Here is a 13768-nt window from a genome sequence, read left to right as displayed (position 1 = left end):
TTCTGATCAAGCTGTGGGACTTGATGTCCTGCCATCAGGAAAAAGGTAACGGTTTTCTCTCTCCTCTCTCTCTTCTAAATCTCATTTCAGAGAGGAAGGGAGAGGGAGAGATAGAAACATCAGTGATGAGAGAGAATCATGGATCTGCTGCTGCCTCTTGCATGCCCCTCACTGGGGATTGAGCCCACAACCTGAGCATGTGCCTTTGACCGGAATCAAACCTGGGACCTTTCAGTCCACAGGCTGATGCTCTATCCACTGAGCAAACCAGCTAGAGCCACTCACCATTTCAATACCATTTCTATGTTGATGACTTCAAACTTATTTTTTCAGCCCTGTCTTCTCCACTATGTTCCAAATTCATATATCCAACTGTATATTGAATATTTATATTTTATTTATATATTTTAAAATATATATTTTATTGATTTTTTTACAGAGAGGAAGGGAGTGGGATAGAGAGTTAGAAACATGGGTGAGAGAGAAACATCAATCAGCTGCCTCCTACATGCCCTTGATCGGAATTGAACCTGGGACCCTTCAGTCCGCAGGCCGATGCTCTATCCACTGAGCCAAATTGGTGAGGGCTATATTTTAATTATCTAACTCAAAACTCATATCTCAAACTTAATATATCCCAAAGGATAAATCTCGATTACCACCTCCACGCCATTATGTCACATGCAGTATGTGGTACCACCAGTTACTTAAGCTAGAACCCCAGGGGGAGGGGGTCTTTGATTCCTGAATTCTGCCCCATACTCCCTAACACCTGCATACACTATGCCCGATTCTCCAACAAAGCCTGAATTCTACCTCAAAATTATATCGGGTGTCCTTCTACTTTTCTCCCCTTCACGTCCCCTAATACATTTATTTGTTCTTCAAATCAGCAAGTAAATAAACCAGGTTTCATAACGATAGTAAGTTTCATGTAATGGTAAACGCAATAAAAAGAAATAAACAGGAACCTATTTAGAGAAAGATGGAATAGCATCTTTTTTAAAAAATAGCCTTTTATCAGAACGGCTTTTTTAAAATATTTTTTTATTGATTTCAGAGAGGAAAGGAGCGGGGAAGAGAGAGAGAGATAGAAACATCAGTGATGAAAGGAAACCGCTGATTGGCTGCCTGCTGCACGCCCCCTACTGAGGGTCAAGCCAGCAAGCCCAGCATGTGCCCTGACCTGGGTATCCAACCGTGAACTCCTGGTTCATAGGCTGATTGGCAGCCACTGAGCCACGCCAGCTGGGCAGAGAGCACTTCTTTGACAGAGTGATCAGACTGAGGATGATGTGTTTGAGTCCTGAACAGAGAATCATTGATCTGCTGCCTCTTGCATGTTTCTAACTCTCTATCCCTCTCTCTTTCTCCCTGTAAAAACTCAATAAAATACATTTTTTTTAAATGAAGACTATCTTTTCATGTAAAGACACCGCTAAGAAAACAAAAAGGCAACACATATATGAATAAGACATATATCCTTACAAGCCTGTGATATATTTGCAACATATATAAAGAATAAAACTCAGATTCAATGGCGTTTTTAATTTATTTTTTATTTATTATATTTTTATTTTTGAAATGTATCCTAAAGCCATCAGTTTTGACCTAGTTCTATCCCACCTGGGCCCTCACCATCGTTTTTTTTTTTAATTTAATATAATAACTGGGTAAATTCAAATATGTTAAAATGAATTAAAGAAATACCCAACATAAAATCTTCTAACAGAGAGAGGAGACTCTGCAGGCAGAGAGCTGTGGTGGGAAGGGCCTGGGGAGATGAACAGACAGACATTGATTGAGCAATGAGTCCATGGATCACAGTGAGACCACACGCTGCCCATGTCAGCAGAATGAGAATGACAGACACTACCTAGCCAATACTGTGCTCATTCGCCTCCGACACTAGCACTGACGTGTTACATTAATAAATCCATGTAGAGAGAAGTGGAAGTATGCAGTGTCTCCTGGAAAGCAAAGCAGACTCTAAAGTATAATCCTGTTGACTTTTAAAATACTCACCTGGCCCTCACCGGTGTGGGTCCCAGGTTCGATTCCGGTCAAGGGCATGTACCTTGGTTGCAGGCACATCCCCAGTAGGGAATGTGCAGGCAGCAGCTGATGGATGTTTCTAACTCTCTCTCTCTCTTCCTCTCTGTAAAAAAATAAATAAAATATATATATATTTTTAAAAAAGAATGAATCTTCATTGTGTACCCTTTCGTGTCTTTGAATTTTATACCTTGTGAATGAATCAATAAAATACCCAATAGAAAAATCTCCTGACAGCTCTATACTCAGCCACAAGGGGCCACTATTGAACGATATTCAACTCTAGCTCTTAACCAGGGGGGAGGGCCGTTCTGGATTCTCCCGTCACCTTTTACGCTCTTACTTTATTTAACACCACGTCGTGTTAAATATGTATATGTAAGATAAGATGAAAGAAGGCAAAGGAGTGGAGAGGTAATATGATATCAAGCCAGGAATGAGGTTACAAGCAGCATATTATGAATCATCAGGTCTAGGGATAATGTCCAAATTAGATTCTAAAGTTTCTAGCATCAGATGCAAAAAATAAAAAAAAATAAAAAATGAAAAGATAGGATGGTCACTGTTAACAAAAAACAAACAAACAAACAAAACCCCCAAAAAACATGGAAAAAAACAACAACAACATTGAAACTTGTAAAGAATTTTAGTGAATTTATTTGAGCCAAACTGTCGACATATACTGGGAAGCAGAACCTCAATGGATTAAGATAATGCTCCGAAGAATAGCAGGTTATATTCCTATTTATACACTGAAATCAAAGGAGGGACAGAGGTAGGTGACATGAAATTCATTGGTGACGGAGTAAGGAGGCGGGAGAAAGCACAGCGGTGGGAAACCCCTGGGCTTGGATCAAAAGTAAAATGATGGGCGTGTACTCAGGTGCGTGCGGGAACCATGAACACGATAACGAAGGAATCTGAGGCATCTGTCCTGGCGCCCAGCACATCTGGTTGTGCCCCGGGGGCTCCGGAAAAAGGGAGGTTACAAGTTACCCAGACATCTCACAGATGTGTTATCTTAGAGGCAAAAAGGCAAATGGGCTCAGGAAAGAAGATCCAAGTTGATCTTTGTCTGGGAAAATATCAGCCTGGGACATGACTACCCACTAGAACCTGTTTGTAGTTAAATATTTAATTTTCAAACCATCTCTGGTGGTCATTTTAGGTCTCTGAGTTTGCAAGACTGCCACGCAGGCCTCCCCTGAGCTGGGCAGGTCAGCATGTGGCTCCTGGCGTTGACAGTCACCTACACAGTTGAAAACCTTGCTGGGCGATAGCAAGAGCAGGCAAACATTTTCCCAGGTAGAGTCTTGTTCAAGACACACTGGGAGGAGCTTTCAGCTGAAATTCCTGACATGTGGGTGGCTCTCCGAGTCCAAAAACAACTCCTGACTGGGTGATGGCATCCACCATCGCGCTGTCTCAGAGAAGTTGAAGATGCCTGGGGACTTCAGCCCAGGGGGGTTTCATTCATGATTAATTATGAATGGAAAATGCAACTGAGGAAGTCAGAAAATGCACGCGGTAGGAAAAAGGAGAAAAGCCCTAAGACTGTGGCTCACACGTGTCTGCGTCTGCCCTTCAGACAGGGCGTGTCTCTGTGGGCTGGGTTTTCAAATCATGTAGGGTTTTATTTTTTTAATCTTTTCTTTTCCTTGAGGCAGAGTTGGCTGTGCTTGGGGCCGCGAAGGGGTTAAGTGTTACCTCCCAGGTCTGCTCAAACACTGTGGCTGGGCTCCGGGCCCTATAAAGACAGGAGGAGGCTGGGTGTCCTGGGGATCGGTGACCCGTGGAGAGCACTGGCAGCGGCCATGGACTCCTGGGGCACGCAGCCGAAAAGGGTGGCTGTCATCGGCGGTGGTCTGGTAGGCATCCATTTCTGTCTCCCTCCTGGGGGTGGTGTCCCGCGGACGGTCCTGACTGGGAAGGACGCTTCTTAATCACTCGTACAAACGGTTCCTTTGCTCCCGGGGACTTTTCTGATGTGTGCATACATGGATCTTGAAGGTGGGGTTAGTGCGAACGTGTGTTCTCCTAGGGGGGGGTCTTTTATTTCCATTAAATGCAAAGGTGGCTGTTTTTCATTGTCATTTTGTTTTAGTGTAAAACACACACACACGCACACACACACACACACACACACACACCCATACACACGCACACACACACACACACACACATACACACACACCCATACACACGCACACACACACATACACACACACAGAGAAAATGAAGATAATTGAATTGATTTATGCCCAGGTTTACTCATTTAAAAAATATATTAATATATATATATATATATATATATATATATATATATATATATATATGTTATACACACACACACACACACACACACACACACAGAGTGGCCAGATTATTATGATCTCTGAACTCATAATAATTTGCCCACTCAGTGTATTACTTATATATTAGAGGCCCGGTGCTTGAATTCGTGCATGGGTGGGTTCCAGGCAGCCTGGCCAGGGGGAGGGGACATGGGTGGTCGGCTGGCCTGCCTGCTGGTCGAACTCCTGGCCGAGGGGACCATTTGAATATTAGCCTTTTATTCTATAGGATGTACACAGAGTGGCCAGATGATGATGCGTTCAGAGGTCATCATCATCATCATCTGGCCGCTCCGTGTATATATATTACTGTAAATATATTTCAATGAAAATATTTGCCTCACTCTGGTTAATATACGTCTCATAAGCAGAAGGGTCAAGGAGTATGCAGCTAGTGCAGAATTATCATGTTGGGCGTCTGCTAGTTCACTGAGTTGTTGGGATTGATACTTGTCGGTGCCCTGACTACTTGGCTGATCTAATGGAGCCCTCCACACTGGAGGGCTCACCCCTCCCTGAGCAGGTGAGTTGCCTGGAGGGGACGTCCTGCACCTGTAGCCAGACGTAGGAGGGGTCTCTGTGTCCATCACCACCATCCAGAGCCAGTTCTGTTCAACGTGGGACTGCCTCAAGCAAAATCCATTTCCCCCTCCTCGCCCCCCACCCTCCACCTCTCAACAGAATATCCCCATTAGTTAAAATTTAACAATTTTCTTTTCACCTTTGGGCTAACCATGGGCAGGCAGTCAGCTCACAGATATTCATTCATTTATCTATTTTGCCCAATGGAAACCTATCGAGGGCCGAGTCGGTCTCAGACGCTGTCCTAGCGGTATATGTAATCCTGCACACGTGTGTCTCTATGGTGTATGCTAATGTTAGTCTTTAACCTTCCTTATTGTCTTTCACCCAAAATACTAGGACAGTCCCTCTAACATTGCTGGCTCTAAATTTCTTTTTGTTTCTTCTATTTTTTAAATTATTATTATTTTTTATTGATTGAGGTATTACCTATGTGTCCTTATTCCCCCATTACCCCCACCTCCCATCCATGCCCACAGCCCCCTGTTGTCTGTGTCCATTGGTTAGGCTTATATGCAAGCATATAAGTCCTTTGGTTGATCTCTCCCCCTGACCCCCACCCTCCCCCTGCCTTCCCTGAGCTGGCTCTACATTTCAAAAGGCTAAGGAACACTATTACATGAAGCGTTGGTCCATGCATGTGACGGGTGTATGCTGTCATTTCTTCATACTGGGCTTTGGTTCAAGCCTTTCCTATCAAAGTTTCACACAAAACGAGAATCCACGTATTAAACAAAATCTCATTGAGTGCCTGCTATGTGCCAGCATTGCTTTAGATCCTGGGGATTCAGTGGTGAAATAATGTCCCTGAGAGCACTACAAAAGGCATGGAAGCAGTCTGGCCAGTGTGGCTCAGTGGTTGAGCATCAACCCAGGAACCAAGAGGTCACCGGTTCGATTCTTGGTCAGGGCACATGCCTGGGATGGGGGCTCGATCCCCAGGTGGGGGGGGGGGGAGTGATGGCATGCATCGATGTTTCTAACTCTCTATCCCTCTCTCTTCCTCTCTGTAAAAAATCAATAAAATATATTTAAAAAAGAAGAGTTAGAAACATGGATGAGAGAGCAACATCCATCAGCTGCCTCCTGCACACCCCCTACCGGGGATGTGCCCGCAACCAAGGTACATGCCCTTGACCGGAATCAAACCTGCCGCCTTTTAGTCTTCAGGCTGATGCTCTATCCACTGAGCCACACTGGTTAGGGCACAAAGATCACATTCTTGAGGCCAGACTATAATTCCATGAGTAGGAGGTAGAACCGACTTTTCAGAAGTCATGTGGTGACCAACTCAGACGGGTTCTAAGGGAGAGTTTTATGTGCTTCCTTAAGTCCAAAGTAGCTGACAAGCTGACACATGTTTGACATGACGGTATCAGGTTGACTTCAAATGCATTACAACAAAGAGGTATAAAGTGCATAAAATTGAAATAATCTCCATTCCCCTTCCCTTTAGGGTCAGCATTTATAAACTTAAAGCTACGGTTTCCTCACGATCATTGCCCACGTGACCAAATGGTTCAGTAGTTAGGCATCCACCCATTGTGGGAGAGGTCCCGTGGGAATCAGCAGGATTTAGCAAATCCTCTTATATCAAAGCAAGCAGCGGAGCACCAGGAGAGCATACCTCATCATTTCATTAAAAAACAACAACAGTTTCCAAACTTCTTAAAAATATATATTATCTTATTGATTTTTTTACAGAGAGGAAGGGAGAGGAATAGAGAGTTAGAAACACGGATCAGCTGCCTCCTGCACACCCCCCACTGGGGATGTGCCCGCAGCCAAGGTACATGCCCTTGACCGGAATGGAACCTGGGACCCTTCAGTCCACAGGCTGATGCTCTATCCACTGAGTCACACTGGTTAGGGCTCACGTGGTTCTGATTGGTAACTTAGGCCTCGATATCAGGGCAGGGTGGGGTCAAAACACGGTACCTGTAAAGCAGGAAGTAGGGAGAGATGGAAAAAGAAAGAGGGAAAAAAATGGAAGAATAGGAAACTGGGTAAATCCATAATTAAGTAACCGAGGAATCTCCTCAGAGGTTAACCCCTCCCCCAAGCCTTCAAGTCTTTCAACACCTGCTTCCCTATTTATTCTCAGGAACCAGCTGTGCTCTCAGCGAGAGTTTGTGGTGGGTGTCGAGTGGGGTACACACATTTTCCTTTCCATTTATATCTTCATATCTTATAGTTTCAGTCCTGTTGTTGGGTTTTGGTTTGTTTTTTTTTCCAGTGTAACAACTAAAAAAAAACACTGACCTTTGTTCCTGATTAAGCACGTTTTTACAGAAAGTGAGCAGAGGAAATAAAGCTGGAGTGTAAAATGCACTTTATCAGCCCTATTATGAATCCTTCTCGGGGGATGCCTGTAGCATGTACCCTTTTTTTCTTTTCTTTTAGTTTTATTTGAACCTCAGTTACCCAAAACTGGAGTTATCATAATCTTTATTTCAGGGCACATTATTTTGACTCGTCTTGGAGAAGACATTTTATTTACCTTTTTGCTTGTTTGTTGATAATCAGAAGCTGTAATCTTTGAGCTCAACGTGAGAATCACAATATTGACAGACTTATATCCGCCTCTGTGCTTCTCTCTCACCTGTTAAAAGTATTTCCCTATATCCTGTGTTTATCATTCCCTTGAATATATGTATTTAAAAGTTCTATGTGTAGCACATATACACAGATTATTGATATATATATTTCTAAAATTATGTATATGCATATACCGTGGATTAGTTTTAGTTGTCTTTATAAGAGAATCATGCAGTATGAAATTATTAAGAATATATTTTAAAATACATATGAAGGCCCTAGCCCGGTAGCTCAGTTGGTTAGAGTCCTGTTCTGTATGTACACAGAGGGCTGCGGGTTTGATTCCTGGTCAGGGTACATACCTCGGTTGCAAGTTCAATCCCCAATGATGAGGATACATATGGAAAGCAAACGATCGTTATTTCTCTCTCACATTGAAGTTTCTCTTTCTCTCGTTCTCCCTTCCTCTCCCTCTCAAAATCAATCAAAAGCAAACATATTCTCCGATGAGGAATAATACTTATGCAAATTTTTAAGAAAATGTGAGGCTTACGGGGACGTCACTGGTCTGTAGATAGGAGTGTTTCAGAACACAGTTTGCCTCTCCTAAGCTGCTCGGTTTACCAGCAAGCCCAGATGAATATCATCAGGTCAGGACTAGAGAAGGCTTTCCTAAATTGGCTTTAGTCCCTTTGATCATTGATCTTTGATTATTGATTTCTTTCTAGTGTACCCTCCTCCTGAGATGTATCTATTGAGGTCCTTACCCAAGGCCTGGAGGTTTAGTGAGTCCTCCTAAGTCAGGTGGGTGTCCAGAATCCCACATGTTGTCCCTAGAATAAGGTGACCAGACGTCCCGCTTTTGGCGGGACAGCCCCGATTTTTAACAATTTGTCCCGTGTCGCGGCGTTTTTAAAAAGTCCCGACTTTTGGAAAGAGTTTCATGAGTCCAAAACAATTCTGCTGACATTCTCCAGCTGCCCTGCGCACAGCAGATGGCCCCAGGCATGGCTCCCAATGTCAAGTTCATCTCTCTGTGTTTTCTTTTCCTGTTGGCAGATGAGTTAGAGAGCAAATGACAGATTTCGTCATCACTCCAAAAGGCTGTTTGATTGGCAAAGGTGCTCCTGTTAATGAATCTTTTAAAAAATATATATTTTATTGATTTTTTTTTTACAGAGAGGAAGGGAGAGGGATAGAGAGCTAGAAACATCGATGAGAGAGAATCATCGATCAGCTGCCTCTTGCACACCCCCTACTGGGGATGTGCCTGCAACCAAGGTCCATGCCCTTGACTGGAATTGAACCTGGGACCTTTCAGTCTGCACACCGACACTCTATCCACGGAGCCAAACCGGTTTTGGCCTGTTAATGAATCTTAACGTCCCACAAGTTGAGAACCGCTGCTGTAGAGCCTAAGACCATTGGAAAACACAGATATTCACATTATAATTCATCCACAGTAGCAAAATGGCAGTGATGAAGTAGCCACGAAAATAATGTTATGGTTGGGGGTCACCACCACATGAGGAGCTGTATTAAAGGGTCGCGGCATTAGAAAGGTTGAGAACCACTGCTATAAAGGGTTGTGAAGGCAATGGACAAAAAAAAAAAAATCTTCAAAATCTTTGAGTAGGGGAAGGCTTCTGTAGAAGATGCCCCATGCGTCAACAATAATGTAACATATTACACTGAACTAAAGAGCTTGCCATCCTTATCAGTTACTAGAGAGTTTAAAAAGAAAGCCACAGCCCTGGCTGGTGGGGCTCAGTGGAGAGAGCGTTGGCCTGCGGACTGGAGGGTCCCGGGTTTGATTTAGGTCAAGGGCGCATGCCCAGGTTCTGGGCTCGATCCCCAGTGGAAGGCATGCAGAGGGTAGCTGATCCATGATTCCCTCTCATCTGTCTCTCCCTCTCCCTTACTCTTTCTGAAATCAATAAAAAACATATTAAAAATAAATAAACCAAAAGCAAGCCACAGAAGAAGATATTGGCGACATTAAAAAATGACAAAGAGCCCTAGCCGGTTTGGCTCAGTGGATAGGGCATTAGCCTGTGGACTGAAGGCTCCGGGTTTGATTCCGGTGAAGGGCACATGCCCAGGTTGCAGACTCGATCCCCAGTAGGGAGGCGTGCAGGAGGCAGCCGATACATGATTCTCTCTCATCATTGATGTTTCCATCTCTCTCTCCCTTTCTCTCTAAAATCAATAAAAATATCTTAAAATATATAAATGATAAAAATGACAAAGACTCGATGCTCAAATCCACAAACAACTCAAGGATCAATAGGAGGAAAATAAAATACAGAGAGCCCAATAGAGAACAGGCAGGAGGCTTTACAGGCAGCTGACAAAGGAGGAGCTACAAGCAGACAATCAACACTGGATTAGTTAATCAGTCATGCACGAATTAAACCACACCCCCTCTAGTTAATCAGTCATGCATGAATTAAAACACACCCCCTTTAGTTAATCAGTCATGCACGAATTAAAACACACCCCTCCCCTAGGCCTCTCCAATGGGAATGCTTGAAAGTCTGGGAACATCAAGCGCCAGCAAAAAGGAACTCTTAGAAGCTGCCAGTTGGAAAACAAATTAGTACAAAATGGGAAACCACGTGGCATAATAACGGTGAAGGCACATCCACCTTTGGACAGAGATTCCACTTCAGAGTATAAAACGCTAAAGAAAAACCATGCACATTCGGACTAGGATTTATGGAGAAGAATGTTCTTTGTAGCATCTATTATCTATATCCATATCCATATCCATATCCATATCCATATCTACATCCATATCTATATCTATATCTATATCTATATCTATATCTATATCTATATCTATATCTATATCTATACAACTACATCTACATCTATATCTACATCTACATCTATATCTAATGTATATCTATAATATCTATATCTACATCTCTATCTACAGCTATAGCTACATTTATATCTACATCTATATCTAATCTATATCTATAATATCTATATCTAATCTTTATCTATATCTATGTCCATGTCCATATCCATATCCATATCCATATCCATATCCATATCTATATCTATATCTATATCTATATCTATAAAGAGGTAGCATGCAAATTTGTCCGGATGCCTTTACAGTCACGATTGTCTCTAAGTCTTAACAGTCACCACCAGCGCAGCTCGGAGCACGCCCCCACATCAGCAGACACATACGGGGGTGGGGGCCTGCTCCCAGCGGCCGAAGCGTGGCTCAGAGCACACCCCGGTGGGTGTGGGTGGCATTGGTGCCGGCAGCCAGGGGAAGGCAGGCCTGTTCTCGCACGAATCTTCGAGCATCGGGCCTCTAGGTGTTTGTTAATAATAGTCCCCAACCAGGAAGCGCTCAAATGTCCCTCAACAGTAGAACGGCTAAGTCATCTGCGAGAGGTCAGACAACGATGACTCATACAGTAATAACCAAAAAAAACAAAGCATGCCCGTGCAATGGATGAATCTCATAAGCATGTTGTGTTAAAGAAGCAAGATGAAAAAAACAAAAAACAAAAAACACATGATTTTTATTATGTGATTCAAAAGCAAGCAAAATCAACCCAAATGGCCTAGACCAGGGATCTGCAAACTCATGAGTCCACAGAGCCAAATATCAACAGGACAATCATTGACGTTTCTTTGGAGAGCCAATTTTTTCAAATTTAAACTTCTTCTAACGCCACATCTTCCACACAGACTCTCCCAGGCCGTGGTATTTTGTGGAAGAGCCACCCTCAAGGGGCCAAAGAGCCGCATGTGGCTCGCGAACTGCGATTTGCCCGCCACAGGCCTAGAGATACATACCTAAGCCATAAAACAATAAAGAAGCAAGGACGGGTTGTCACAAAAGTCAGCATAATGTTTACCTTTTGGTGAAAGGCTGGGATTATAACTGAGGGGGAGGTGGGGGCAGCTTTAGGAGAGCAGCAATGTTCTACTTTTTTTAAAAAAATATATGATTTGCTGAAATTGGTGTGGCTCAGTGGATAGAGCGTCGGCCTGCGGACTCAAGGGTCCCAGGTTCGATTCCGGTCCAGGGCATGGACCTTGGTTGCAGGCACATCCCCAGTAGGGCGTGTGCAGGAGGCAGCTGATAGATGATTCTCTCTCATCGATGTTTCTAACTCTATCCCTCTTCCTTCCTCTCTGTAAAAAAAAATATATATATATCAATAAAATATATTAAAATTTTATTTCAGAGAGGAAGGGAGAGGGAGAGAGAATTATTGAGCGGCTGCCTCCTGCATGCTCCCCGCCCTCCATACTACAGATAAAGCCCACATCCCAGGCGTGTGCCCTGACCAGGAATGAAGGTCCACACTTGACCCCTGATCCCCACCAGACAGATGGCAATGTCCTACTTATTTACCAGAATGATGGCTATGTGTGTGTTCGCTTTCGGATTCCTCTGTACACTGTATACAGGTTTTATGATCTTTGTATAAAGTTATACATCCCTATAAAAGGTAAAAACAAACCAACAACCCGTCTCTAAAATGACAGTGTTTAATCTCGAATGATCCCCTTATGGTTGCACAGGGTGCCTCCTAGTAGTGACTCAGTAAATGGGGGTGATAACCCAGCCACACATGACAGCAAAAATCCCCTCTTTCTGGAGGAGCCAGACGAACGTGTGAAAACAGAAACCTGCTTTGACTCCTAGGTCGGATCGTTGAACGCCTGCTTTCTTGCAAAGAGGAATTTCCAAGTTGACGTGTACGAAGCGAGGGAAGGTAAGGCAATTCCGAAAGCTGAGACGGGGGTTCTCATTCTGGGATCTCTTTCTCTTTCAATTGTAAAAGATGCAGTCGCACACATTTAAAATATATTTTTATTTGACTTCAGGGAGGAAGGGAGAGGGGGATTGAAACATCCATGACGAGAGAGGGAATCACGGATCGGCTGCCTCCTGCACGCCCCACCCTGGGGTCTGACCAGGAATCGAACTGTGTCCTCCAGATTCATGGGTCGATGCTCAACCACTGAACCACACCGGCTGGGCAGATTTTAAAAGAATTTTTTTTTTTTTGAAGGGGGAACTGTTAAAATTTTTTAAATGTCAACTGTCTAAGTTCAATGAACACAAATGTACTATTATTAGCATTTTTCTCGATAAGAGCTAACAAGGTCTTTTAATTTGGTGCTGGCCGCACCGGTGAATGTAACAGGTTTGCATGTCCATCGTGCCCAAGGGTATAAAGAGATGTGTGGGCCCTAGCCAGTGTGCCTCAGTGGAGAGAGTGTTTATTTTTTTTTTTAAATAAATCTTTATTGTTCAGATTATTACAATTGTTCCCCCCCCCAGCTCCCCTCCATCCAGTCCCCACTCCCACCCTCTGCCCTTACCGCCCCCCCATCCATAGATATATGATGTTTGTCCAGTCTCTTCCCGTACCCCCCACACACACACAGACACCCCTTTCGCCCCAAAAATTATCAATCCCCTCCCCTTCTATGCTCCTGATTCTATTCTACTCACCAGTGTATTCTGTTCCTCCGATTTTTAGCTCGCTTGACGTTTAGATTCACTTGTTGATCGATATGCATTTGTTGCTCCTTATTTTTTTGTCTTTACTTTTTTCTTCTTCTTCCTCTTTTTTAAAGAACACCTTTTAGCATTACCTATAATCCCGATTTGGCGGTGATGGACTCCTTTAGCTTGTTTTTTTTTTTTTCCGGATCTGTGAAGCTTTTTATCTGCCCTTCCATTCTAAAGGATAGCTTTGCTGGGTAGAGCAATCTTGGTTGGAGGATTAGAGTGCTTATTTGATTATCAATAAAAATAAATAAAAAGTATTTAAAAGGGGGAGGGGGGGAGAGGAGGAGACGTGTGTAATGTGGCGTCTGTTCGCAATGTCCCAGATATCCGAGTGGCCCAGCTGGCTCGAGGGAGAAGCATTAACCTGGCCCTTTCCCACCGAGGACGGCAAGCCTTGAAGGCCCTTGGCCTAGAAGACCAGGTACCTCGTTCATGCATTCCCCCAGAGAAGAAGGCACCCGCTGCTTCTCAACAATGACTGTATCCATGACTGTATCCATGACTCTATCAACGGCTTTGTCTCCTCCTGGTTCAGAGCGTTATTGAATGCCAAGGCCCTCTGCCTGCAGACGCGATCGATCCACAGAGGTTTTCAAGCTTCTGAGTTTGGGCGAGAGGGTGATCCTGGGATGCCTGAGGCAGCTGGCATCCGGAGCAGGACCCGCAACCTGGGGCGGGG

At 43.8% G+C, this 13768-nt stretch overlaps 1 protein-coding gene across 1 annotated transcript in view; it reads left to right on the top strand.

The window, feature by feature from the left end:
- Positions 1–3618: 3618 nt before the first annotated feature.
- The window catches only part of KMO (kynurenine 3-monooxygenase), a 28442-nt gene continuing 18292 nt past the window's right edge, over positions 3619–13768 (top strand). Inside the window, exons 1-3 of the mRNA XM_084868742.1 lie at positions 3619–3923; positions 12214–12283; positions 13413–13510. Coding sequence (XP_084724868.1) covers positions 3870–3923; positions 12214–12283; positions 13413–13510 — 222 coding nt within the window. The 5' untranslated portion in view covers positions 3619–3869. The remainder of the gene's footprint in view (positions 3924–12213; positions 12284–13412; positions 13511–13768) is intronic.

This window comes from Pipistrellus hanaki (genome assembly GCF_964339955.1).
Source record: "Pipistrellus hanaki genome assembly, chromosome: 20".
NCBI classification, from domain to species: domain Eukaryota; kingdom Metazoa; phylum Chordata; class Mammalia; order Chiroptera; family Vespertilionidae; genus Pipistrellus; species Pipistrellus hanaki.
Note: the sequence above shows the minus strand (reverse complement) of the source record. Positions and strands in the feature narration are given on the sequence as shown.